The sequence below is a fragment of the Rhinopithecus roxellana genome, chromosome 5, assembly GCF_007565055.1.
Source record: "Rhinopithecus roxellana isolate Shanxi Qingling chromosome 5, ASM756505v1, whole genome shotgun sequence".
Classification (NCBI taxonomy): Eukaryota; Metazoa; Chordata; class Mammalia; order Primates; family Cercopithecidae; genus Rhinopithecus; species Rhinopithecus roxellana.
The window spans coordinates 148,506,659-148,532,606 of record NC_044553.1 but is presented as its reverse complement, the minus strand read 5'-3'; the positions used below and the strand labels follow the sequence as shown (position 1 = coordinate 148,532,606).

Here is a 25,948-nt window from a genome sequence, read left to right as displayed (position 1 = left end):
GTTTTGTATATATAGTTACATACCACGTATGCCAAGTGTATTAGTCCATTTTCATACTGCTATGAAAAAATACCCGAGACTGGGTAATTTATAAAGAAAAAGAGGTTTAATGGACTCACAGTTCCACGTGGCTGGGGAGGCCTCACAATCACGGCAGATGGTGGAGAAGCACATCTTAACATGGTGGCAGGCAAGAGAGCACGTGCAGGGAAACTCCCATTTATAAAACCATTAGTTCTCATGAGACTTATTCACTATTACAAGAAGAGCATGGGAAAAACCTGCCCCCATGATTCAGTTACCTCCCACCAGGTCCCTCCCACGACATGTGGGTATTATGGGAGCTACAATTCAAGATGAGATTTGGGTGGGGACACAGCCAAACCATATCTCAAAGCCTGCCCCTTGGCTGGACCTTGGGAACATCTGCTGCCTGGATCCTCACAGCAGTATAGGATGACTCTGGAGCTAAAATGCCTGGGTTCAAATTCCAGCTCCGCCACTTGCCAGCTATGCGACTTTTCAAAAATAACTAATTTTTCTGTCTGTAAATGGGGATAATAACAGTACGTCTTTGATAAGGTTATGAAAATTAAATAAACACAAAACACATAGAAGAGTTCCTGGCACAAAGCGCTCCGTGCTGGCTGGCCAATGTTAATGCTCAAGGACCAGTGGACACAGACCAGGCTCAGAGTTGATCACCAGCCTCCACGTAGGCTTTGGTCATGTCATTGCTGTCATTCCCAGGAGCATATGGCCACAGACCATCTTTCATCTCTCATTTTTTGGATGTGTGAATCCTATTATATAAGCAATGGCCACCTAACTTACTAGTTGATAGAAACACAATAAGAAATTGTACAGTTTATGGTACTCTTTTGTCCTGGATTTGTCTGAAATAAGTAGGCTACTAAACTTGGAAAATTTGTCAAAGATTTTGTAAGATGATCTGACCTAGGCATAATATGGAGTTAGTACCATATTCACACTGGAAATCACGTAATTTATATTAGGGATAAATATATAACTTCCACTAAAGAATCCAGGAAAACCAAGCTCAACTTGTGTGGAGTGCGCTGCAGGAAGGTGTGCACTTTCGAGACAGCAGTCTTGGTTCCATTGCTTACCGGGGACTTTAAGTTATTTAACTCCCTTGAACCTCAGTTTCCTCATCTGTAAAATAGGTCTAATAAGGCTGGGCATGGTGGCTTATGCTTGTAATCCCAGCACTTTGGGAGGCCTAACCAGGCGGATGGCTTGAGCTCAGGAGTTCAAGACCAGCCTGGGCAACATGGCAAAAGCCCGTCTCTACTAAAAATACAAAAATTAGCTGGGCGTGGTGGCAGGTGCCTGTGGTCCCAGCTACTTGGGAGAATCATTTGAACCTGGGGGGTGGAGGTTGCAGTGAGCTGGGATTGTGCCACTGCACTCCACCCTGGGTGACAGAGCAAGACTCTATCCAAAAAAGAAAAGAAAAAAGGAAAGAAGGAAAATAGGGCTAATAATGGTATATTCTTCAGGAGGCTGATGGGAGGATTAAGTGTAAAGCACTCAGGCACAGGCACTGAAACACTGGAAGAACTCAGGAAACATAAGCTGTTACTGTTAGGTGGAAAAATACAGCCTTCCAAATCAGGGGCATGCAGCTTCATGCCAACAGAGCAGAGGTGAGGGTTTCCTCAGTTAGGGAGAAGTAACTGTTAAACCTCAATGGGAGAATGATAGAAGCACAGTTTCCTCAAAAACATTAGGCATGCTGTGGTCAGTCCCCACCCCCCACCCCCCACCCCAAAAAAAAAGAAAAAAAAGAAAAGACCTCTGAGTAGAACTGCTTGTTTTCTGTGTTCCCACGTGTTTTTGATTATTCTTGGGGAGTTACTTTACTTCCCATGTGTGCCATCAGCTGTGCCAGAAAGCACAGGGTAGTGACCCTACCCCCAGTGGCCTGGCTCAGCCCTGCCCTTCCCTAGGCCCCTCAGCTTGGCAAGGGGCACAGCACTGTTGTCAGGGGTTGGGCCTGGACACCCACCAAGTGTAAACTCCTTGACCATGACTTTCCCTAATGTGACTTCAATGTTATCTATTCAGCCCATCCTGCAGAACTTCTCTCTCCATTTCCAAGTGGGCCCCCCAGGGCCTAGAGGAATACTATTCCAAGTGTGAGTACTACTGCCAGACTTAGAGTAGTACTCCTCTAGGCCTGGGAGGGCCCATTTGGAAATGGAGACTCAGCAAGGCCGGCTGGTGCTGAGTTCAGAAAGTCAAAGCAAGCATTCAGAAACTTCCATAGCAATTGACAGTGTTGAGACAATCCAAGCACTTGACTTTATATTCTAAAAATGTTATCCACAATAGATTGGGGGAAAAACAGTCCATCTCCTTACATATAGCCTACCACACTGCCCTGGAGCTCTGGTTGTACAGTTCAGCAGTTAGCAGAAGAGGCTTTGGGTGCTGTCTGACCTGAGTTCAGGTGCTGCTAAAGCACATTTTCTAGAAGCATGACCTTGGACAAGCATTTTACCTTTTGAATTTCCTTCTGGAAAATATAGACAATCCTAATGACCTACCTGTAACAGTGACAGCAGCAAGCACTTGTACTATTTTCATGCTGTGCAGGTGTGGCTTAACACTTTACATGTACTAAGTCACCAGACACATCAACCCTGTACAAAGGGTATTATTACCACCTCCTTCATTTTGTAGGTGGGGGACCCTGGCACAGAGAAGTTACATAACTTGGTTTAGGCTGCACAGCCAGTAAGTGGCAGAGCTGAGGTTCAAACCCTGGCCACCTGACTCCAGCTCTGAGCTCTGACCCACTTTGCCAATCCGCCTCCTTGTGCTGTTATGTGAATCAGATAAGCAAGGTACCCATGTGACCCCACACAGTCATCGTCTAGCTGTCAATCTGCCACCATTGTCTTCATTAGCTGGGTCCTGCTCCAGAGCAGGCCAACTGACTGCAGCTGTGATGAGGATGCCCTGCTGACTTCGAGGCTTGCCTGGCACTATCCAGAAGCCTATGCTGCCCCTGCCCCAACCTGGGTGGGACCAGTGCATGGTGAGAATCACATTCTTTGCCACAGTCCTTTGGACGCTCGGATTAAACTGCAGGGCCAGCCCCACCATGATGCCAGCTTTCACTACCAGCCCCTGGCTCTCCCTGTTTCCTTGTATGGCTGTTGGGCTCATCTGATGTTGAGTTGGAATGTTTTTGTACATAGAGGGTAGGGTCACAAAAGGTTTAAGGCTTAGTTTTTCTTACCTGCAAAATAAACTGGTTAAATTAATTCAGTAGCTTTTCAAGTTTATTTTTAAAAAGCTGAACACAGACAAATACATACAAAACCCCAGATAATATCCTTTACAGAATCCCAGTATGTAAAACAGGTAAAGCAGAGCTTGTCTGTTGGAAGGTGGGAGGCCCTGCAGCCCTGTCTCCCTGCCTCCTCCTTTATCGCCACACCCCCACCGCAGCCTACAAGGTTCCTAAGGTACTTTTGGAAAATCCTAGGCCTCTGAGGAACATTTCAAAGACTACTTTAGCCAATCTTTCAAGACTAACATTCAACTCTATCCTTTTAAATTATAAGATAAAGAGGTTGATGACAAACTGGAAATCAGCCTCATGCAGAAGAAAACAAACAAGGTCTAAAGCACCCTAGGGAGAACGCAATGCACACAAAGCACAAAGACACTGAAGCTCTGAGCCCAGCTGGCTGTGTGACCCTGGGGACATCCTTAACCTTCTAGGCCTTAGCTTCCTCACTGGTGAATTTAAGGCACCAAATTAAGTCACCTTTTACGATTTTTCCCAAAATACTTGTGTGCTTTGGATGTTTCTATGAGCTGTTCTCTCGGAAATTTCTGGGGATAGAAGAGACACTCATTTACCCTGGGCAGGTGTTTGGGTTTGGTGGGACTAAGCAGTGAGGCAGCCAGCAGGGTGCCAGGGAGAGAGAAGCCTCGTAAAACTGAAGCTGAAAGCTATGAAAAGCTGCTATGAGGACAGTCAATACAATTCTTAGCTGCAGGGGGCTGAAATGGCACATCAGTCTCCGAGACAGATCCTACGGGCATCCCCTAGGATCACCTCCAGCGACCCCACAAGACGTACTCAGAAAGCTGAGAGAGGGCATGGGTGAAAAAGGAAATGATCACGTTCTTCCTGGGTAATGAAGAATGCCTTTCCTGGAATGAAGGGTGCCTTTCTGGATGGAGGGTGGAAGCACAAAGTCAATCTTCAGTTCCCAACAGCTGACAGCACCAAGAGATTCTAAGTCACTGTGACGATAATTTTATATCTATACAGGCTGAGCATCCCTAATCTGAAAATCTGAAATGCTCCAAGATCCAAAACTTTTTGAGTGCTGACATGATGCTCCAAGTGAAAATTTCCATGCCTGACCTCATGTGATGAATCACGGTCAAAAGGCTGTCAAAACTTTGTTTCATGCATAAAATTACTTAAAATATATAAAATCACCTTTAGGTTATTGTCTATAAGGTGTATATGAAACATAAATGAATTCTGTGTTTGGATTTGGGTCCCCAAGATATCTCATTATGCATTTGCAAATATTCCAAAATTCAAAAAAATCCAAAATCTGAAACATTTCTGGTCCCAAGCATTTCAGACAGGGGATACTCAACCAGTACATATTTTTAGCATAGAGAAGTTCACTAGTTTTCTTTCCAAAACATATAAAAGTGAATTAAGAAAATAATACTTTTTTTTATTGAGAATGTTAATGTCCATTAAAAGTATAACCAACATCCATTCATCAGAGTGACCTTTGCAGATTTTGTAGGGGTACAAGTAAGACTTTAAGGGAAGTGAACATCCAGTACAAAGAAGAGATTCCATGTTTGTGGCTCAATGTCTTACACTTAAATTTCACAGTGCCTCAAGATTCTCAGGAGGGCACCCACATGTTCCCATGCGTATCCGGTGCTTTGACATAAGGAATGTTCCATATCCATGGCCGATCTGGGGGAAAAACACATTATGTAATATTTATTTGAATAGGATCATAGAAAATGCACTCACCTGATGGCATAAAAGCACTTATGTGCTTGACTCTCTAAACTGTGGTAGAATATTTTCTGAACCAAGCCCAGAAGATTTTCCCCCTTCAGACAACAGCTTTTAGCAAAGGTTCCTATCAGGACACTAGGGTGAGTGAACATGGGGAATGAAAAGGTTTGGCTGTGTCCCCATCCAAATCTCATCTTGAATTGCAGCTCTCACAATTCCCACGTGTTGTGGGAGGGCCTTGGTGGAGGTAACTGAATCATGGGGGTGGGTCTTTCTCATGCTGTTTTCATGATAGTGAATACGTCTCACAAGGTCTGATGGTTTTATAAAGGGGAATTCCCCTACACAAGCTCTCTCTTGCCTGCCACCATGTAAGACGTGTCTTGCTTCCCCTTCCCCTTCCACCATGATTGTGAGGACTCCACAGTCATGTGGAATGATGAGTCAATTAAACCTCTTTCCTTTATAAATTACCCAGTCTCCAGTATGTCTTTATTAGCAGTGTGAGGACGGACTAATACAGGGAGGCATTCAGAGACACGGGCGAATCCTGGTGCTGCCACTTACTAGCTGTGTCACATTGACAAATCACTTTAACCTGAACCCCAGGTTCCTTATCTGTACCTATGTTGTGGAGCTTTCACGAGGACTGAGAAAAATCCACATAGACATTGTATCTGGCAGACAGAAAAGGCCTAACAAAGGGCAGCAATTCCTTTCTTCTTTTAGGAAACAGAAGAAAGCAACAGGAGTGGTTGGTACAGCCACAGGTGCAGCTCTCAGCTGGTCAAATGTAACCAAGAGGCCCAGAGTCACATCTGTAAAATGTTTTTGTTCTATTGTTAAGGGTTAATAATTTATGAAACATGAAGGTCTCTGTATAAATAACTGTAGACCAAAGCTGAAGAAAGCAACACGCCTGGGTATGCTACAATGGAAAGAACACTGAGGACCATGTCAAGTCTACCTCCGTCCCTCTTAATATCCTAGGGAAGGCATATGGGTTATGGCATCAAGTTCCTCCTCTATGGAATGGGAATTAATTACGTTAGCAACTGCCAGGGATTACTGTGGAACACAAATGAGAACATCTGTGAAAGCTCCTGTTGTAGGTGCTCAATAAATGTGAACTTTTCTTCTTTTTAACTGATGTTTCAGAAATTGAAAACATTTCAACAAATCACTTTTACCACACATTGCCACTGCTAGAGTCAAACCATTTCAAAAGAACTATAATATGGGTAGATCGTAAATACATCACAAGGATTAAAAATAACTCCCCATATTATTGTCTTGGTAAGTGTTACAGAGAAACTTCAAGGGGCTGGAATGGGTCTAGTAAACTGACTCTTGGCGAGTCTGGCCTGGACCACCAAGTTAAAGCAGTGTCTCCCAACTGCAAACTCGCCTCTGGGGCAACCTTTCCCTTTCTCTTGAACAGAGGCAGATGGTAGGTCACAGGAAGGTCTGGCAAACAATGGTATCTACTGCTGTCTTCTTGCAGCCTCACTGTTTGTTCGGAGCCATCATGCGAACTGCAGCACCCAGCAGGATAGGTAGGAAAAAATACCAAAGATGGGCCGGGCGCGGTGGCTCAAGCCTGTAATCCCAGCACTTTGGGAGGCCGAAATGGGCGGATCACCAAGTCAGGAGATCCAGACCATCCTGGCTAACACGGTGAAACCCCTTCTCTACTAAAAAATACAAAAAACGGCCGGGCGCGGTGGCTCAAGCCTGTAATCCCAGCACTTTGGGAGGCCGAGACAGGCGGATCACGAGGTCAGGAGATCGAGACCATCCTGGCTAACACGGTGAAACCCCGTCTCTACTAAAAAATACAAAAAACTGGCCGGGCGCGGTGGCTCAAGTCTGTAATCCCAGCACTTTGGGAGGCCGAGACGGGCGGATCACGAGGTCAGGAGATCGAGACCATCCTGGCTAACACGGTGAAACCCCGTCTCTACTAAAAATACAAAAACTAGCCGGGCGAGGTGGCGGGCGCCTGTAGTCCCAGCTACTCGGGAGGCTGAGGCAGGAGAATGGCGTAAACCTGGGAGGCGGAGCTTGCAGTGAGCTGAGATCCGGCCACTGCACTCCAGCCTGGGAGACAGAGCGAGACTCCGTCTCAAAACAAAACAAAACAAAACAAAAAACTAGCCGGGTGAGGTGGCGGGCGCCTATAGTCCCAGCTACTCAGGAGGCTGAGGCAGGAGAATGGCGTAAACCCCGGGGGCGGAGCTTGCAGTGAGCTGAGATCCGGCCACTGCAGTCCAGCCCGGGCGACAGAGCAAGACTCCATCTCAAAAAAAAAAAAAAAAAAAAAAAGAAAACCAAAGATGGCAGCAAATCATCAGAACACTGTCTCTGGCTTTGGGATGGTTTGAAAGCATGAAATCAGACACTTCTTTGTTAACTAAACAAGCTTGTCAGAGAGCCATACACCTGGGTCTGTGTTGCATGTTTGTTTCCTAAGAAGCTGAGGGCCTGGCAGGGCTGACAGCTCCGACTCCCCATTGCACTCATTGGCCTCAATAAGCCCTTGCTCTCTTCCACTGGAAACTCTATCTGTGCTTGGACTTCTGTTATTTACCCATCTTTTCCTGTATGCTATTCTGTTGGGTAACATCAGCTCTGCTTCATTCCCAAGGCCAACGACACCTGATTCTTGCTATATGAGATATGAATGCTATTAGACATCCTGTTCAGCAATGCAGGATTTTTGATGCAAGCACTTACCACTTGGCCAGTAACTTAAAGATCACTGTTGCATTTACCCCTCTCCCTCAAAATTAGGTCATAAATGCCCAAGCAAGGACCTGGTAACCACTCTGTTGGCAAATTCCCTGTAGCTCTGCTTTTTGAGTTTTTAGCCTTTCCAATACAAAAACTAAACTCTGCTGTTTAAATGAGTAGAATGTCTATAGCTGGCTGAAAAGCCCATCACTACCTGGAGGCAAAGCTAGAAAAATAATCATAGGAGGAGAAAAGAAGGTGGTTGTGGTTCTTTTAACTCATCACTCCTGGAAATCAGCATTAATACTCACTGGTTGGGAAGAAAACCTGCTTTAAGCAATCCTAATTGTCCCATGAGAGGACAACTTGCCTTGTAATAATTCATGCACGTATTCAAAACATTTGTCGCATGCTGGCTAGGTGCCAGAGATTTGCTAGGTGCTATGGATAGAGGGGAATAAGCCACGCATGAAACCTCACAGGGCTTCTAGTCCAGTGGGGAAAACAGACAAGCACGCATGCCACAGATGTGGAGTTCTGACCTTTTCCACGTCTGTGTAGCAGTCCCCTAACCTGGCTGACATGAGAAACACCGGGCACCCTGTTAGAGAAGATTTCCCCGGGACACATGCACAGAGATCTTGTTTCAGTAGGTCTGGGTTGTGGCCTGGCAATATGCATTTTTATCAAAGATGATCTTGATGCAGTCAGAGTTTGGGATTCAAGGCTACAGGGGATGGGAAGCTGGCTTTTTTCTGGATTTTAGTGGAAGAATTTAAAAGGGGGGAGGGTCATGACCAGATGTGCATGGTAGCACTGTAGAGGATGGCTTCCAGTGGGAGGAGACCAGAACTGGGAAGGTGAACAAGCAAGCAAGGCTGTGTGAGAAAGAGGAGGCCTACACATTAAGGCCATGGTTGGAAGGATGAAAATGACAGCCCATGCGGTTTTGATCTCTTTATATACAGAGTCTCTGTCCCATCTCTCCCTGTGGTCATACTGTGTGCCTCTTCTGCCTCTTTGTTAACTCTAGAACTTAGCCCTCCACGGGGAGGTAGTACCATGTAACAGGAAAGGGGGTGTGCGCACTGGAACCAGACTGCCAGTGGGGCCTTGGCCAAGTTACTCTGAGTGCCCTAGATTCCTCATCTAGAAATTGGGGATTGTACCATCGTACTTGCCTCATGGGGTTGTGAGGATACAATGAATTAACTCATGCCAAGTGCTCATATGAGTTCCTGGTACACAAAAGTACTTAATGAATGCTAGCTGCTATTGCGATTACTCACCTCCCTCAATTCACAGAGGATAAGGACTGTCACCCTACGTACTATGTAGGTCTTAACAGTTTCTTTTTTTTGAATAATCAGATAAATCCAAGTGAAGTACAAAATCCTGTTTAGCCAGGTAATAAGGTCTTTTCTCCAACCCCCTCAGAAATGGCCAGACTTACGACTCTGCTCTCACCCCCAGCCCCGAACACTCACACATACATTTTCCACTGTCATCTCTACGCGAAACTTGATGTATGACCTCCAGAAGCCACTGTCATTGTCTTTGCCTGAGCAGTCACTTTTAATTCTTATACCAGGAATAAGTAAAGTAGGGTGTGGGGGCAGGATGGATTGCCAAAGAGATGAACCAATTATCCTGAAAGATCCAATGCCATTTTACATTGGCCTACACTGAAATCAAGGAATGTACGAGACATGCCAGCTAGAAATGCCAAAGAAAGCTCTAAAGTGTTTTGCACTGATTTACCAAGTTAGTAGAAATGCAATTATTTGTAATTGCGGTATCATTGTTATCTGAAACCCATTAACACCTTTCTCTGTGAACTGCACATACCAATCTGTGACTATATACAGCAGAACAGAACCATCTAACTGGTGTGAGGATAAATTCAACTTGCTGAAACTCAGTACTTATTTATTTCAAAAGAATCCATTTCAATCCTAGATTTCCTTAAGCTTCCTGATTACAAAGTAATTTTAAAAGCTGAACTCGTAGTTTACTTTTAGCCTTCTGTTTGCGCTATGAAACAAAAATAGATTTTACTAAAGGAGATGGCCAAAATCATTCTAAAAAATGTTTTGGGGTACTTAATTAAAAAAAAAAAAAGCTTCATTTCTGAAGACCTTTCAAAAACAGGTCCTTAAAAATGAAACACATCAACAATTTTTTCTTTTTCTTTTTTTTTTTTTTTGAGACAGACTCTCACTCTATCACCCAGACTGAAGTGCAGTGGCAGGATCTCAGCTCACCACAACCTCCACCTCCCAGGTTCAAGTGATTCTCCTGTCTCAGCCACCCAAGTAGCTGGGATTACAGGCACGTGCCACCAAGCCCAGCAAAATTCTGTATTTTTAGTAGAGACAGGGTTTCACCATGTTGGCCAGGCTGGTCTTGAATTTCCGAACTCAAGTGATCTGCCCACCTCGGCCTCCCAAAGTGCTAGGATTACAGGTGTGAGCACCACACCCGGCCATACCAACAATTTAAAGCAATATACCTTTTGTGCATTTTATTTGGAAAGGATAATCCAATCAACTTTGTTTCCCTTAGAAAAATATGATTCTGGACTCTAGCAATAATTCTAACAGGTTCAGACTGAAGTTTATTCTGCTACTATCTGAATGTAGGGGACTTTAAAATTAATAAGGCAGTGGGAGAATGGTTAGACCATTTAGGAACCGATGGTTTTAAAACCTTTTGGAGGATTATGTATACTATGTATGTGCTAAATCTACATTATGCATACCTCATGTGCCAAACAGCTTTTAAGGACCTCTTCTATTAAACAACTACATTTACAGTTTATTAATTTAGTTTCAGTCACTTAAATTTTTAAAGTTTTGAAATTATACTTGTTAACAATTATGTACACCCTGGTAAACACTAATTTAACCAATCAATCAAAGTTAACATCACCAGTAATTAGATCAATAGGATGTGTCTCCTGATACGATGCACCAGGAAGAACACATTACTTCTTTGGTATTCTTGGTAAAAGTGCATAACCTAGGTCTAATATAATTATAAAGAAACGGTGAGTGGAAAACCCAAAGTAGAATGTTCCTCAGAGTTTATAAAATAACTGGTCCAGGCCGGGCGCGGTGGCTCAAGCCTGTAATCCCAGCACTTTGGGAGGCCGAGGCGGGCGGATCACAAGGTCAGGAGATCAAGACCATCCTGGCTAACCCGGTGAAACCCCGTCTCTACTAAAAAATACAAAAAACTAGCCGGGCGAGGTAGCGGGCGCCTGTAGTCCCAGCTACTCGGGAGGCTGAGGCAAGAGAATGGCATGAACCCGGGAGGCGGAGCTTGCAGTGAGCTGAGATCTGGCCAGTGCACTCCAGCTTGGGTGACAGAGCGAGACTCTGTCTCAAAAAAAAAAAAAAAAAAAAAAAAAAAAAAAAAACTGGTCCATGCTATGCAATGTGTTGATGTCATGAAACAAAAAATTGTGGAACTGTTCCAAATTAATGGAGACTAAAGAGACATAACTCAATAACTTTCTCTTTTGCTATAAAGGATATTACTGAGGAAACTGACAAAATGTGAATAGTTTTGAATCAATGTTAACTGCTGATATTGATCACTGTACTGTAGTTATGTAAGATAATGCCTTTCTTTTAGGAAATATACAATGAAAGTATTTAGGGATAAAATGACATCACGTTTGCTACTCTCAAATAGATCAGAAAAGTTAATGTGAGAGAGGATGTAAATGTGATAAAATATTGACATTCAGGGAACTTGGGTAAAGAGTATATGGGAATTCTTTGTACTCTTCTTGTAACTGTTCTGTAAATTTAGAATTATGCCAAACAATTGAAAGAAAAAATACTATATAAGAACTCATATGTGTATTTTTTAAAAATAATGAAAACAAAACAACCTCCTTAATAGACTATAACTAATACCTCTGAAGCTTTGCATGTTCAATTACTTCTTAAAGGAGTCATACTATTTATTAAGTCCAAATAAGATAGGCTTTATTTCACCCTTAGCTCAATACTTTCTCACCCTTTACTGTCTCAATAGCATATAAGATAACAAAGTGAATATAAGCTGGCCGGGCGCGGTGGCTCAAGCCTGTAATCCCAGCACTTTGGGAGGCCGAGACGGGCGGATCACGAGGTCAGGAGATCGAGACCATCCTGGCTAACACGGTGAAACCCCGTCTCTACTAAAAATACAAAAAAATAGCCGGGCGAGGTGGCGGGCGCCTGTAGTCCCAGCTACTCCGGAGGCTGAGGCAGGAGAATGGCATAAACCCGGGAGGCGGAGCTTGCAGTGAGCTGAGATCCGGCCACTGCACTCCAGCCCGGGCGACAGAGCAAGACTCCGTCTCAAAAAAAAAAAACAAAGTGAATATAAGCTAAGAAGGGAGTGCAAAGCAGATACCCTTGGAAGAAAGGTTAAGATTACACACTGATCTATTTTGCTTCCTCTTCAAAATGTTGGCTATATATCAACTGGTGATACTGAATTACTAATATTGTCCTACATGCAACTGAGGCAGTGCAGAAGACAAAACAGTACCAATATTAAATAAAATGCTCCAGTCTCTCTCGTATGTATCTTTATTCTTTTAAAAAAATTATTATTATTTTAGCTTAAGCATACCCTGAGATTATATGTATCTTTCAAAAGAAATGCTGAAGAAACAAACAAACAAAGCCCATTTAAACACTGGAAAGCATTCTGCTTGCTGGCCAAATAAAAGATTTATCATTCCATGGTCTAAGACACTATACCTAGCTGTAAACTTCTAAGTTCCTGGGAATGCTTACTTTACTGGAAGAAAAGGGACTTGGAACATTTTTAAGGCTCTTCCAGCGCTTCCATTTTTGCCTTCTTAGTCCTTTGAAGATTAGGACTAAAGAAATGAAGGCAGTGGAATCCAGTCAGGGTGCAGGGCTGGAGGTGGGAAGTGCAGGGCCCAAGGCCAGACCCCAGCAGATAAAGCCTAATCAGTCAGTCCCCACTTCCAACAGGGAGGCGGAGAACTTGGGGTTAAAAAAAAAAAAAAAAAAGGAAGAAAAAGAACCTGAAGAACAGATAAGGGGAGAAAAAGACAAAAGTAGCACGAAGCCAAAAGAGGGAAGAAGGGGTAGACAGGTTTTGGGATAGACTTGCACAAGCTTTAGATATTTAAAAATCACCAGCTCACCACGGAAAAGGGGAGGGAATTCGCACTAATTCAGCATCTACTGTTGCCAGGAACTAAACTTTGCATTTTAATAACAATTACAATAAAAACAGCTAATGTTTATTGACTGCTAGCTCTGAGATAAGTACTTTATAGATAATCTCAGTTAATCTTTTCAATAATCCTATAAGGTAGGTACTCATAGTACCTCATTGTGTAGACAGAGACACTAAAACCTAGAGAAAGTAACTAAATGTCCAAGTCTATTTAGCAAGTTGTGGAGTTGGCACATAAACATGGCCTGATTTTAAAGCAGGCTTTTCCTGGTTTTTTTTTTTTTTTTTTTGGTGGCAGGTAAGGTGCTGACAGACTGCTTTAAATTCTGATAAGAATCCTGATAGTCTTGCTACGGAAAATGAAATATGCATGAATACACAACAAATTTGGAGGACTCAACAGAAAGGCTATAGGGAATTTCCACACTTTAGAAAGAAGAAAAAGAATGCCTCCTGAAACTTAGTGTCAAACTATTGATTAGAGAAATACAAAGTTACCAGCAAGAGGCAGGACGGCACACTGGACAGCATGAGATAGGATTAACTTTGTTAGATATGTCAACACAATCTAAGAAAGGGCCCATCAGACAGAGGGAGGCTTGGTTCACCATGAAAGCTGAGAATGGTTAGTGGGTGGGGAAATTGTGAGATCCCATGAAACACTGTCAAGGGAACAGAGGAACCTACTGGGCAAGGCCAAGCTTGGTAAGAACTGGAGATTTTGGGGTATCAATGAGAGATATCATTAAAATTTGCCAATTGAAAAAAAATCTTTTCTCTGTTCAGATTTAACACTGGCTCAGAAACCTGCAGATTATAATTTGGTTACTCATGTAGGCCTCTCCTTTCCAGTGGAGAATATGCTGATTTGGTGATGTAATTTGCATTTTAAATTAAGTGTGTCTTGATTATATATCTCATCCTGTCTGAGTTTGCTAAGTGTGGACCCACCTTAAGGACAGATATTCTCAGGGCTGATAAAAGCAGCAGAGCAGCCCGTGAGGCTGGGATAAATGCAGGCCAGACACAGGTGGGTACACTGATGCCAGCCAGCCTTCTCTGAGGACATCTGAACCTTCTGCAGCTATTCCTATTGTGTTTCTACTGTGAAAGATACTTGGTGACTGCCCTTAAGATTCAATGCATGCAGTTTTCAAAGTGTGGCCCCTGGGGACCTCCCTTTTGAGGGTTTGTAAGGGTCTGTGAAGTCAACATTATTTTCATTGTAGTACTAAGCCATCATTTGTTGTTTTCACTTTCATTTTTACACAGGTATACAGAGGTTATATGATGTGATATCACAACAGCCTCAGAGAGCACAGCAATGAGAATTCAGGTGTCACCTTTTAAGATGCACATAAAGAGGCTTGCAAAAACATAAAATACCACTTTCCTTGTTGTTTTCTTTTTGGAAACTGTCATAAGAACTTTTTTGTTTCCTTAGAGTTGAGGTCTTGCCTTGTCACTCAGGCTGGAGTGCAGTTGGCTCAATCATAGCTCACTGCAGCCTCAAACTCCTGGGCTCAAGTGATTCTTCAACCTTAGCCATCCAAGTAGCTGGGACTACAGGCATGATCCACCACATCCGGCTATTTAAAACAATTTTTTTTTTTTACATACTGGGTCCTCACTATGTTGGGCAAGGTGGCCTCGAGCTCCTGGCCTCAAGTAATATTCCTGCCTCGGCCTCCGAAGGTGCTGGGATTACAGGTGTGGGCCACTGGGCCTGGCATAAATGTATGTTACAATAGGTTTATTATTGTTACATTTCTTGGTTTTAATTTCTAATAGTTAGGCTTAATGACCTTTTGACCTTTATGATGGTGTGAAAATGATATGCATTCAGTAGAAACAGTACTTTAGTACAGTCTTCAATAAATTCCATGAGATAGTCAACAATTTATTATAAAACAGTCTTTGTATTATTTTGCCCAAGTGTAGACTAATTTAAGTGGTCTGGGCATGTTTAAGGTAGGCTAGACTAAGCTATGATGCTCAGTAGGTTTGGTGCATTAAATGCATTTTTGACTTATGATATTTTCAATTTATGAGGGGTTTATCAGCATGTAGCCCCACTGTAGTCAGGAAGGATCTGTATAGTAATTATAGGAGTACAAAGGGATTCTAAGACTAACTAGTGGCTACACGGCCCCAGACAGGTTGGCACAGGTCTCTCTGCAAACCTGAGCTTCCAGAGGGTTCATGAGCCAGGATCCCACTGAGACCAAAGACTTCTCCTGGGCTCTGTTTGTTTTTCTTATGCATATCCACCCATGGTTTTCCTTTATCTGTGTCTCACCTTTACTTCCATACAGTTCTGGAGGCAAATCATATGGCACAGGAAAGGTGGCCATTGGCTCCTGGCTGCCAGCGAAGAACTTCTGTTTCACTTTGAAATTGTCTAGACCCTGCAGACACACAGAGGAAATCTATGATTGCACCTCATTTTCTGGGTTAAAAAAAAAAAAAAAACCAGAAGGCCCAAGAAGCAATAATATATGGTACCTAAATAAAGTTCAAATTATTTCAGAGCTATTTTCCATGTTCATAGGCAAAGATATTTACAACCCCCCTGCCTCAAATTTTTTTTTTCTAAACATAAGAGCTTTAATTTTCAGGAATTAAGTTATAGCAAAGTTTGCAAAAGTTTAACAAAGGATGCAAAGAAAAAAGAGAGACAATTTTGGATATGATAGCCCATTTCAACCAAACATTATGTACAGTTTGCAGAGAGTTTGTAGAACTCACTGTATAAAAATACCTCAAAATACTTCCAACATTGCTATAGTAACAGGCTGCCTGGAGTAAGAAGAAATAAAAGCTGCTTTCATGTATAATGAAAGTGTTCCAATATAATGTGACAGAAGTATAAAAATGAAAATTCTTTAAGACCTATCAAAATGGAAGGTTTATTCCAAGAACTCTAGAATAGGGTATTAATTTTAGATCTTAATCAGGGTGGAAGTGGAGGTTCTATATCTAGGCTGATGTTCACACTGCCACTTCCTTCCAACACAGGGCCTGCCGCAGTGCAGGTGCTTACCACATGACCGATGTGCCCCCTTGTGCTTCTACACATTGACCATCTCCTGCCCCTTTGTGGATTATCCTGGCATTCTGCTTGTCTGTCTGTCTCTCATTCCTTCTGTCCACCCATCCACACACATATCCACCCTTCAAATCCTCAATACGCACATATCCAACAGTGTTGATGTCTTAGGAACCCATAAAAAGAACAAAGACTGAGGTTCTTAGTCCCTGTAACTGTGCAACTTAGCAAGTGGAGGCTGGTCATGGGCAGTGTCAGAGAACACGGGAGGTCCGTGTTGACTGGGCTTCAGAAAATCTGGGTTCTAGCCTTTCCTCTGGCATTTACTAAGCTGAGTAAATGGCTGATGTCTGCACATTCGTTCATTCGACACTTTATTTCTCGAGTCCCTCTTCTGGGTCAGGCATGGTGCCAGGCACTGAGTGTGTAAGAGTTAACATAAACATCAACATCCTTGTCCTCATGGAGTATACAGTCTGATGGAGGGACATCAAATACATCTATAAAAGTAAAATAAAAATTACTATTTGTGTTAAGTGCTGCTAAGAAAAGCAAAGGAGTGCCATAAGAGACTAGCAGGCCTATTTTAGACTCGGCAGCAGGGGGTGATCAGTGGAAGACTCTCTGAAAAAAGCAACACCTTTATTAAACTCTGAAAGATGAGTAGAGCTTGGTCAGGTCGGAGTGGAAAGAATTATGTTGCAGGTGGAGGGAATAGCATCTGCAAAGGCCTAGAGGTGGCAAAGAGCCTGGCAAGTCCCAGGGACTAAAACAGATGTTCCGTGGGACAGCTGGCCACTTTTATTAGATTTCTTTTTTTTTTTTGGAGACAGAGTCTCACTTTGTCACGCAGGCTGGAGTGCAGTGGTGTGATCTCGGCTCACTGCAGCCTCTGTCGCCCAGGTTCAAGCAGTTCTCATGCCTCAGCCTCCTGAGTAACTGGGATTACAGGCGTGTGCCACCATGCCTGGTGGATTTTTGTATTTTTAGTGGATATGGGGTTTCACCATGTTGTTCAGGCTGGTCTTGAACTGCTGGCCTCAAGTGATCCACCCACCTCAGGCTCTTAAAGTGCTGGGATTACAGGTGTAAGCCACTGCACCTGGCCTAGGTTTCAATTTCTGTGTTTGTAAAAGTGGGATAGGCTGGATGTGGTGGCTCATGCCTGTAATCCCAGTACTTTGGGAGGTCGAGGCAGGCAGATCACTTGAGGTCAGGAGTTCAAGACCAGCCTGGACAACATGGTGAAACCCCATCTCTAATTAAAAAAAAAAAAAAAATTAACCGGGAGTGGTGGTGTGTGCCTATAATCTCAGTTATTTGGGAGGCTGAGGGAGGAGAATAGCTTGAACCCAGAAGGCAGAGGCTGCAGTGAGCCAAAATCACGCCACTGCACTCCAGGATGGGAGACAAAGTGAAACTCCACCTCAGATTAAAAAAAAAAAAAAAGTAAAAGTGGGATAATCAAGCTTCTGGAGACATTACCATTTCTAACTTTAGCACCTAGCACAAAGTCCTGGTGCATAGTAGGTGTTCAAGAAATACCGATCTATAGAAATGGGACTACAGTTCCTTTCCTGCTTATTTTATAAGCTTCTGCACAAGAGCAAATGGCACAACCTGTGTGAAAGTGTTTTGTGTATGTCAAGACCTACAGAAAGGTATGGGTTACAGCACTGATGAAGATGGTGACCAGTAATACAGAGAAAGGCAGGAGGTGGCAGATGGCCAGGCACAAACTCTACACAAAATAGGAAGAAATGCCCTTCTTCCAGTCATTTTCCTTATCCAAGAAGGATAAGGAAAGGCTTTTTAGAGGATATTTTAGCTAGGGCTTGAAAAATTGGTGTAATTTTAATAAACAGAGAGATGATGGGAAGAATACCAAGCGTGAGAACAGGATAATCAAAGGCAGGGTCGGCAAAGCACAAAGCAGGCACGTCCCAGGAGGGCAAGGGCCCTGACACAGAGAAGGGGGACAGGGAAGACACAGAGGAGGGGGACAGGGAAGACATGGAGGGCGGGCAGGCCAGCTCAGCAGCACCTGCCCCCAGGTGTCCCTGCTTACATGTCACCTTTGACACACTCTGGATCTGAGGAAGCCCTTAATTATCTCTTGCTTTTGCAGACTGCTTACTTGCTGTGTGGCTCTAAGCAAGTTACTCAGCCTTTCTGTGCCTGGGTTTCCTCGTTTACGAAATGAAGATGATATGAGCACCTAACTCATAGGGCTACTGTGAAGATATATAAGTTATTTAACAATGACTGGCCCATGGTACATATTCCAGGAAACAAATGAGTATAATTGTAAGTATTTTCAGAGCAATTCTCTGTGATGTAATCACACCTGTTTTACAAAGGAGGAAACATATTTGGAGGTTAAATAGTTGCCCAAGGCCACACAGCTATTAAAAGTGGCAAGGCTGGGCACAATGGCTCATACCTGTAATCCCAGCACTTTGGGAGGCCAAGGCGCGTGGATCACCTGAGGTCAGGAGTTCAAGACCAGCCTGGCCAACATGGTGAAACCCTGTCTCTACTAAAAATACAAAAATTAGCCAGGCATGGAGGACTGTGCCTGTAATCCCAGCTACTTGGGAGGCTGAGACAGGAGAATCGCTGGAACCCAGGAGGCGGAGGTTGCAGTGAGCTGAGATCACACCACTGTACTCCAGCCTGGGTGACAGTGACAAAACTCTGCCCTCTCCCCAACCCCCCCCCCCAAAAAAAACAACCTGGGCACGGTGGCTCATGCCTGTAATCCCAGCACTTTCTGAGGCCGAGATGGGCGGATCACCTGAGGTCAGGAGTTTGAGACCAGCCTGGCCAACATGGAGAAACCCTGTCTCTACTAAAAATACAAAAAATTAGCCAGGTGTGGTGGTGCGCATCTGTAATCCCACCTACTTGGGAGGCGGAGGCAGGAGAATCCCTTGAACCCGGAAGGCGGAGGTTGCAGTGAGCCGGGATGGCACCACTGCACTCCAGCCTGGGTGACAAAACGAGACTCTGTCCCAAAAAAAAAAAAAAAAAAGTTGGTGGGGCTGGAAATCATACCGTGTCTTTCTGATTCTTGGTCTTACATTCCTTCCACCAAGCAAACAAATGGTCTCACATTCACCACCAGGAACTGTGACAAAGGAAGAATTCCTTGAAAATTTAAGGCAGGCAGGGTCAAGATGAGCCGAATTCTAGAAACCCTGGTATTTGGACATTTTAAAAAATAAAGAGGCCAGTGGTTGGGAAGTGATACCAAGTTAATGATTATTAAATACTTTTTTGGAGTTTCAGGTAAAATATGACTTCTCTCTTATTTAGCTCCTATAAGTACTGATAATTTCAAATGTATCATGGCCACAGGTTATGGCTCTTTACAGCCTGGGCCCAGATCTGAGGCTCTGTGCTCAACCCGTGATTCCATTTTGTGGTATTTGACTTCAGATGTGAGAAGGTTTGAACTATCCCTTTCTGACAGAAACCAATATGCTTTTATTTTGAATGCCATTTATGATCCAAATTCTAGGTTATTAAAAAAAAAGTGCTACTTTTCCCCTTCAATCTGAATGTCAAATAATTTGAGGCTGTCTTCTAATGATCATTATTTCTATATCACGGTGGTATCACTTGGCATTTTGCGAAACAGAGGAAGGCACCCTCCCAGGCATAGATACTTAGAAGACAGTTAAGACAATAAGTTTATAAAACACCAGGTGAGAGGGTGGACATATATCACCCATAAGAAATTGCTGGCTTTTCCTTTCTTCAGCTTTGGGAGTGAAAGAGCTGATTATCGCTGTGATGATTTATGTTTAGCAGCTTAGCTCAATCATGGGGAACAAGAGGCATGCTTCAGTTTCAGTTAGAGATGTAATTTATGTTTTTATCTGCATCTAAACCTGTAGCAACCTCAAATGGTAAAACCCTACACAAGGCATCAGGCTTTCCTGGATAAAACAGTGACAGCAGCTGAACTTCCCAGAAGGGGCACACTTAGTCAAAGATCAACTAATTGGCAAGGAAATAAATTACAGGAAGGTGGTAGCATCTTTCCTGCAAGGCATGATCATGACTGAAAGTGCTTCCAGCTAGGGGCTTAGGAAAAGCTTTGTAGAGAAGTGTAAACCTAACAGGATTTTGAAGGATGGGTTTTTGATAAGCACAGGGGCTGTTTGCGTGGGGCTGGGGGAATGCAGTTCAGAAGGAAAGAAAAGAGTGCAACATCATCACAGAAGTGACATCAAGATTCTGATTTGACTGAAAACCCACGGAGTATCAGCCCCTGCTTTCAATCTTCTGTTGAACTGTGTGGCTTATATGTGATTGCTGCTACCGCTAATATCAACTGCAACCTTTACTGAGCACTTGGTAAGTACCAGGCACTGCTGTAAACACTTAGTAGGTTATAACGCTTGATCTCACATGAGAGCCTATGAGCTACATTGTTTCCATTGTACAACTAGAAAAAGGGGCCTACAGAAGTAGAGTAAGGGGGCCAAGTCTAACACAGCTTGTAAGCAGGATCCCAGCTCCTCTCTGTCTCACTTCAAAGTTCATTCTCTTTCTCTCATTTTGGCTCCTAGAGATCTGAGGTCCCTAAGGGATCTGTTCAATGTGTTCTCCCATATTCTCTTACCAAGTTACTTCAGAGTTTCTGAGGCAAACAGCAGTAGAGCCCAGGATCATACTACTAGTAAAAAGGGGCCATTGCTGCTACAGCCTACATGCATTAATGTGCTAACAAATACTTGTGGGTGGCTGGAGCCTGGGGGACATGCTGTTCCAGCTCACAGTGGACCTTGATGTCACACAAAGGAGTCCGGACATCATCTCGTGGGCCAAAGACTGCTGCTGAGGATTCAGGGGCAGAGGAACATAGACACTGACATGTGGGTAGAAATCCAGCAGTAGCCTGAAATGGGGAAAACAGGGAGGGAAGGGTCAGTTCATCCAGGGGAGAGAGAAGGTGACGACCAGTAGGAACAGGCAGAGAAGTTCTTGCCAGGGCAGATGGTATAGGATGTGGACAGGTGAGAGGAAGGAGTAGAACACAAGAGCTGTGGCTTTATTTGCTGGATGTGAGAATATCAGCGGGTATCAAGATACGCCATGTCAAATTGCTGCCCCTCTGTGGCCTCCTGGGAAACCCTGGGGGCCCACAACAGATGGGCTGGGCCCAAGGCAGGTAGGCAGGGCTGGCGTTGGAGGGAAGACAAAGAGAGGGTGAAGGTGGCGGCTCTTGTAAACTGTATTAGTTCTTCTAGCCAGAGCCACAACATAAGAGTGCATGTACTTGTGGTACACACCGTGTTTACAATGAAGAAGTTTAAACAGAACAGAGAAAAGAGAAAGTAGAGATTTGACTTTTTGGAACCCACTAGCACAGGACCAAGTGACGCTGGGGCTCAGAAGAGGCTGAGATCAGCACAGGGACACCTGGGCTACCTTCATCCGGAAGGAAGCAGTATTGGACCCTGATCCAGGCTTCTCAGATGCCTATGTGCAATATTATTCCCAGAGGCAGGAGGAATTCTAGCTACAGTGCGCTAGACAGCCTCCAGTCCAGGGCCTACTCAGTGCCTGACAGAGTATGTGTTCAATAAACACCAAAGGAATGAGGTCCAAAGAGAGAAATACTTGTACCTCCCTGATACATGCTCAGAGGCCTTCGGGTTTGGAATACAGCTACTGATCTTTGAAATAATCACAGCTTTCCTATATTGAGACTTTCTGAACCGTAGTCTAATTTAAAAGTTAAATACACTTAAAGGGACAACCCAGAAAACATTACATAATTGATAAATTGATTTTAGACCTGAAAAGAATAAAGTCTTTGATTTAAATTAACAAAGTTTTGTTAAGCGACTACTATATACCAAGCATCACTAAGTGTTGGACATACAAAGTCAAATGTACCTTGATGTGACTCTCCAAAGCTGTTGAAAGTGTTCTTAGTCAAAGGGAAGCTATTGACAACATACTGTACAAGTAAGGTTGTTCTCAAAAGGATGTATTTCCAGATTTATTCACTTAAAAGAACAAGAAAAAAATAGGAACACGTGGTACCAGGGGCTTACAGCCTACAGATCAATCCCAGGGTTCAAATGGCATCTTTATCATGAATGGGAAACGCTGGTTCTCTACCTGCTGTATTTTTAGTTCACAGTAGTGTCACATCACATGGCAACTTGGTTCCAGAGTGACAGGCCCTAATCATGGCTGTGGGGAAGTAGAGAACTGCAGGATTCCTTTTCTAGGTGAGGCCTCTGCAGTGTGTGATACTGTGCCATTCTGGGCACTAAGCTTGACTATCGGCAACAATGGCTCCAAATGAGCCTCCCAGAACAGAGCAAGTGACACGGCCTACTGGTGAAGGACAAAAGTGGCAACTCTGGCTGCTGATAACTCAGACACGTGGGTGATGCGGACACAGAGTTCTACCAAGAGATATGAAGGAGGGCTGATCTCAAGGAAGTAAATTCTGGATGATGTCCAGTCTGAAGGATGTCTAAAAAATTCTGTATTAGGTAAGTCTATTTGGCAAACATGAAGCCAAAAACACTAAAAGGCATGTCTTGCTGGTACTGAACAGGGAAACCCAAAAAAAGATATTAACACCTGGCCTCATTTTATGATAAACTGCATTCTTATCAGTAAACATTTTAGGATTATGATACAGAAATCTTTTTTTTTATTTTTATCATTTCTTTTTTATTATTATACTTTAAGTTCTAGGGTACATGTGCACAACGTGCAGGTTTGTTACATATGTATACATGTGCCATGTTGGTGTGCTGCACCCATTAACTCGTCATTTACATTAGGTATATCTCCTAATGCTATCCCTCCCCTTCCCCCCACCCCGCGACAGGCCCCATTGTGTGATGTTCCCCACCCTGTGTCCAAGTGTTCTCATTGTTCAATTCCGACCTATGAGTGAGAACATGTGGTGTTTGGTTTTCTGTCCTTGCGACAGTTTGCTCAGAAGATACAGAAATCTTTAAGATATTTATTAAGTTAATTTATAGGGATTGGCATTTGTAAGTACCGCAGTGGACTCCTAAGTGTATGTGTATTTTAATTTCAAGATAGCTACAGATGAGCTATTCCATATTGCAAATTGCTTTACAACACAATTTGTGAACAGATTTAAGCATCTACTGCACACAATACTCACTGGACCAAAATCACAGTCTCCATACTGTTTCACACACTTCTCACATTGTTCGGTATGGGTCAACTTAAAGGAAACAACTTCAACTAACAGACACTTAGGAAAAGCCTCCCACATGACCCATTCAGCTCACTCTGGTCCAGAAGACACGAGTCGGTGGTCACAATGCAAAGTGGGATATTTGCTGAGCCCCAGGTTCTAGAAAGTTGTGGATGCAGAGGAGGGGTGACTGGAGTGAATACAGGTGCAGCAGGCAGAGGTGGGGTGTAAAGGTGTCATTCTCAGTACAGATTATGGCTGGCTAGCAGGGTGGATCTGGCTTGTAGTGAGAGCCATGAGTTCTGCACAGCAGAAACAGTAAGTACCAGGAACGAGACGTTAGGAGTCGGAGCACAAAGGGGAAAAGAAGCCCCACTAAGGAGCCTGGATTCTGCCGTACAGGATCTCCAGCAGGTAACATAACCAGATCTGTGGTCTACAAGGCCCATTCCCACAGCATGGATATGGCCCAGGGAGGTGAAGTGGGGGCCATGGCAGTAACAGCTGACTCGCCCAACATGTGATGTTGCGGGGGTGGTTCAGAGGGAACAAATTATCAAACAGCATAAGGAGTGAGAAATGACAAGATCTTTTGGGAGGCTGAGAAGGATCACTTGAGCCCAGCAGTTCAAGACCAGTCTGAGCAACATGGCAAAAGAGAAAAATTAACAAGTCAGCCGGGTGTAGTGGCACACAGTTGTAGTCCCAGCTACTCAGGAGGCTAAAGTGAGAGGACTGCTTGAGCCTGGGAGGTCGAGACTGCAGTGAGCTATGATGGCACCACTGTACTCCAGCCTGGGCGACTGGGCAAGAGTCTGTCTCAAAGAAAAAAAAAAAAAAGGAAAAGACATGCCAGGAGTGAGGTGAATGGTAACAGTGACTCATTAATAATCAGGTTTGTTCAATAGTGTGGCTTACATGGCTAAGATGATGATTTTGATAATACATGCAATGTGCTATATCCTCGAGTACATTTTAAATAGTATAAATCATAATCCTAATTTCAGAATTATATTTTATAAGATTCAAATTCTCTGAAAACTAGCCTGAGACCACTAGCCCTGCTTAAAAAAATGATGCCTTTCTACTATCCACGTGGAACCAAGGCCAGTGGCGTGTTCTGTTCTCCGGTCTCCTTCAGATTGGAATTCCAGCCTCTCACACCCACGCCCCATCCCCATTCCAAGCACACAGAACTGTTGGCTCTTTCCCAAACACAGCCTGCACTATTATCTCTGTCTGGAAGCCTCCTCTTCCCTGACGGCAGGTTAAGCTCATACTCCTTTCTCAAGAGTGAGATCGAATGCCACCTCCTTAACAAAGCCTTTCCTAAGCCCCCCAGGCAGAATACATGGTCCCTCTTCTCAGAGCCCCTGTATTTTCAATGCCCCACACCCTACTTCTTGTCACATATTGTAATCACCGGTGTCTGTTTCCTCAACTTATCCATGCGCTTCCCGAGAACGAAGCCTCCAACTCATCCTTTATTCTCTCTGCAGGGGCCTGGAAGACAGCAGGCACAGGGTGTGTGTGACTGAAGTGATTGTGAAGGAGGGCAGTTCCAGGCTACTGGAACGTTCAGGTAGGAGCCTGGGGTATGTTTTGAGGAGGGAACTGTTGAGCTGTTCCATTGGACAGCCTCTCTTTCACAAGCTAAGCGTCTCATTCCTGTGCACGTATAAACTCAGTGAAATGACAAACTACCTCATGGCACAAATCTCTGGGTCATCCTCAAGGTCAAAACCATCAATGTTAATTTTGTGAAGGCCGAGCAAAGGTCTACTTTTTTCCAGAAGCTTCACATATCAGTAGACAATATAGATGTTGTGATATAGGCACTTAAAAGTCTCCTGTATCAAAAAAACCCAACAACTCTTTTTACAGACTGACGAGATGCACATCAACTCACTTATGGGTGAAACCCCCTGGTAGTATCTACCCCTCAGGGTGACTTCCTCGCTGACATCCATCCTCCCTTCTCTGGAAACAGTCTCATTCTCTGGGGACAGAGCTGGGAGAGTCCTGAGTCATGGAGGGCAGATCTAGGCCTGAGGTGTCACTAGGAGGTGTAATGGCCAGCACCGGGCTGCACAGTCATGCTAGCTGCAGTAACCTAGGGAGAAGGGCCGCTGCTGAGTCCCCTAAGAGGGCCTGGCCCCGTCACTTCCAAGTCTCAGCTGCTCATCAACTCCTCTGATCCCGTGACATCCACCCCAGCATCTTTTCAGTAAACTCCTTTCATCTGTGGGCTTCTGTGGGCACAAGTTGGTTTCTGTAACACACAACAAAGTCCTCTGGCTCTGCTCACTCAGGTAGGCACCTCCCTCAGGTCTCAGTCCCCAGCTCTCACCCAGGAAGGATGTCTCTGTCTCATTGCTTAGGTGTATCAGGTGGCCATCTGACTCTATGACCACCCTGGTCCACTAGCCTATGAGCTCCCTGGGAGGGGAAGGGTAAAGCCATTTTGTGTACCATCCACAATGCCTGATTAGAGCACTCTGCCCAAGTCATCTGTGATTCACTGAAGGACACAGACAGCCCAACCAAAGGGACAATGGCTGATGAGAAGACAGGTATAGTGAGTGGGGCCTCACCAGGGTCATGATGGAAGCCTGCTGGAAAGCACTGTTCCAGGCTCTGTTTTTTGAGATGTGCTAATAAAGTCTTGGAAAATCTGTTACAATCTTAGACTGTTAAT

At 44.0% G+C, this 25,948-nt stretch overlaps 1 protein-coding gene across 3 annotated transcripts in view; it reads right to left on the bottom strand.

Moving 5' to 3' along the window:
• Window positions 1-3,295: 3,295 nt before the first annotated feature.
• TDP1 (tyrosyl-DNA phosphodiesterase 1) overlaps window positions 3,296-25,948 on the bottom strand; it is an 89,592-nt gene continuing 66,939 nt past the window's right edge. For 2 of the 3 annotated variants that reach the window (XM_010357214.2, XM_030930907.1), the window contains exon 15: window positions 14,895-15,399. In XM_010357214.2, the coding sequence (XP_010355516.1) occupies window positions 15,133-15,399 (267 nt within the window). In that variant the 3' untranslated portion in view covers window positions 14,895-15,132. Of the gene's footprint in view, window positions 4,997-14,894; window positions 15,400-25,948 lie in introns of those variants that run through there. The other variant, XM_010357215.2, reaches the window with a different exon arrangement.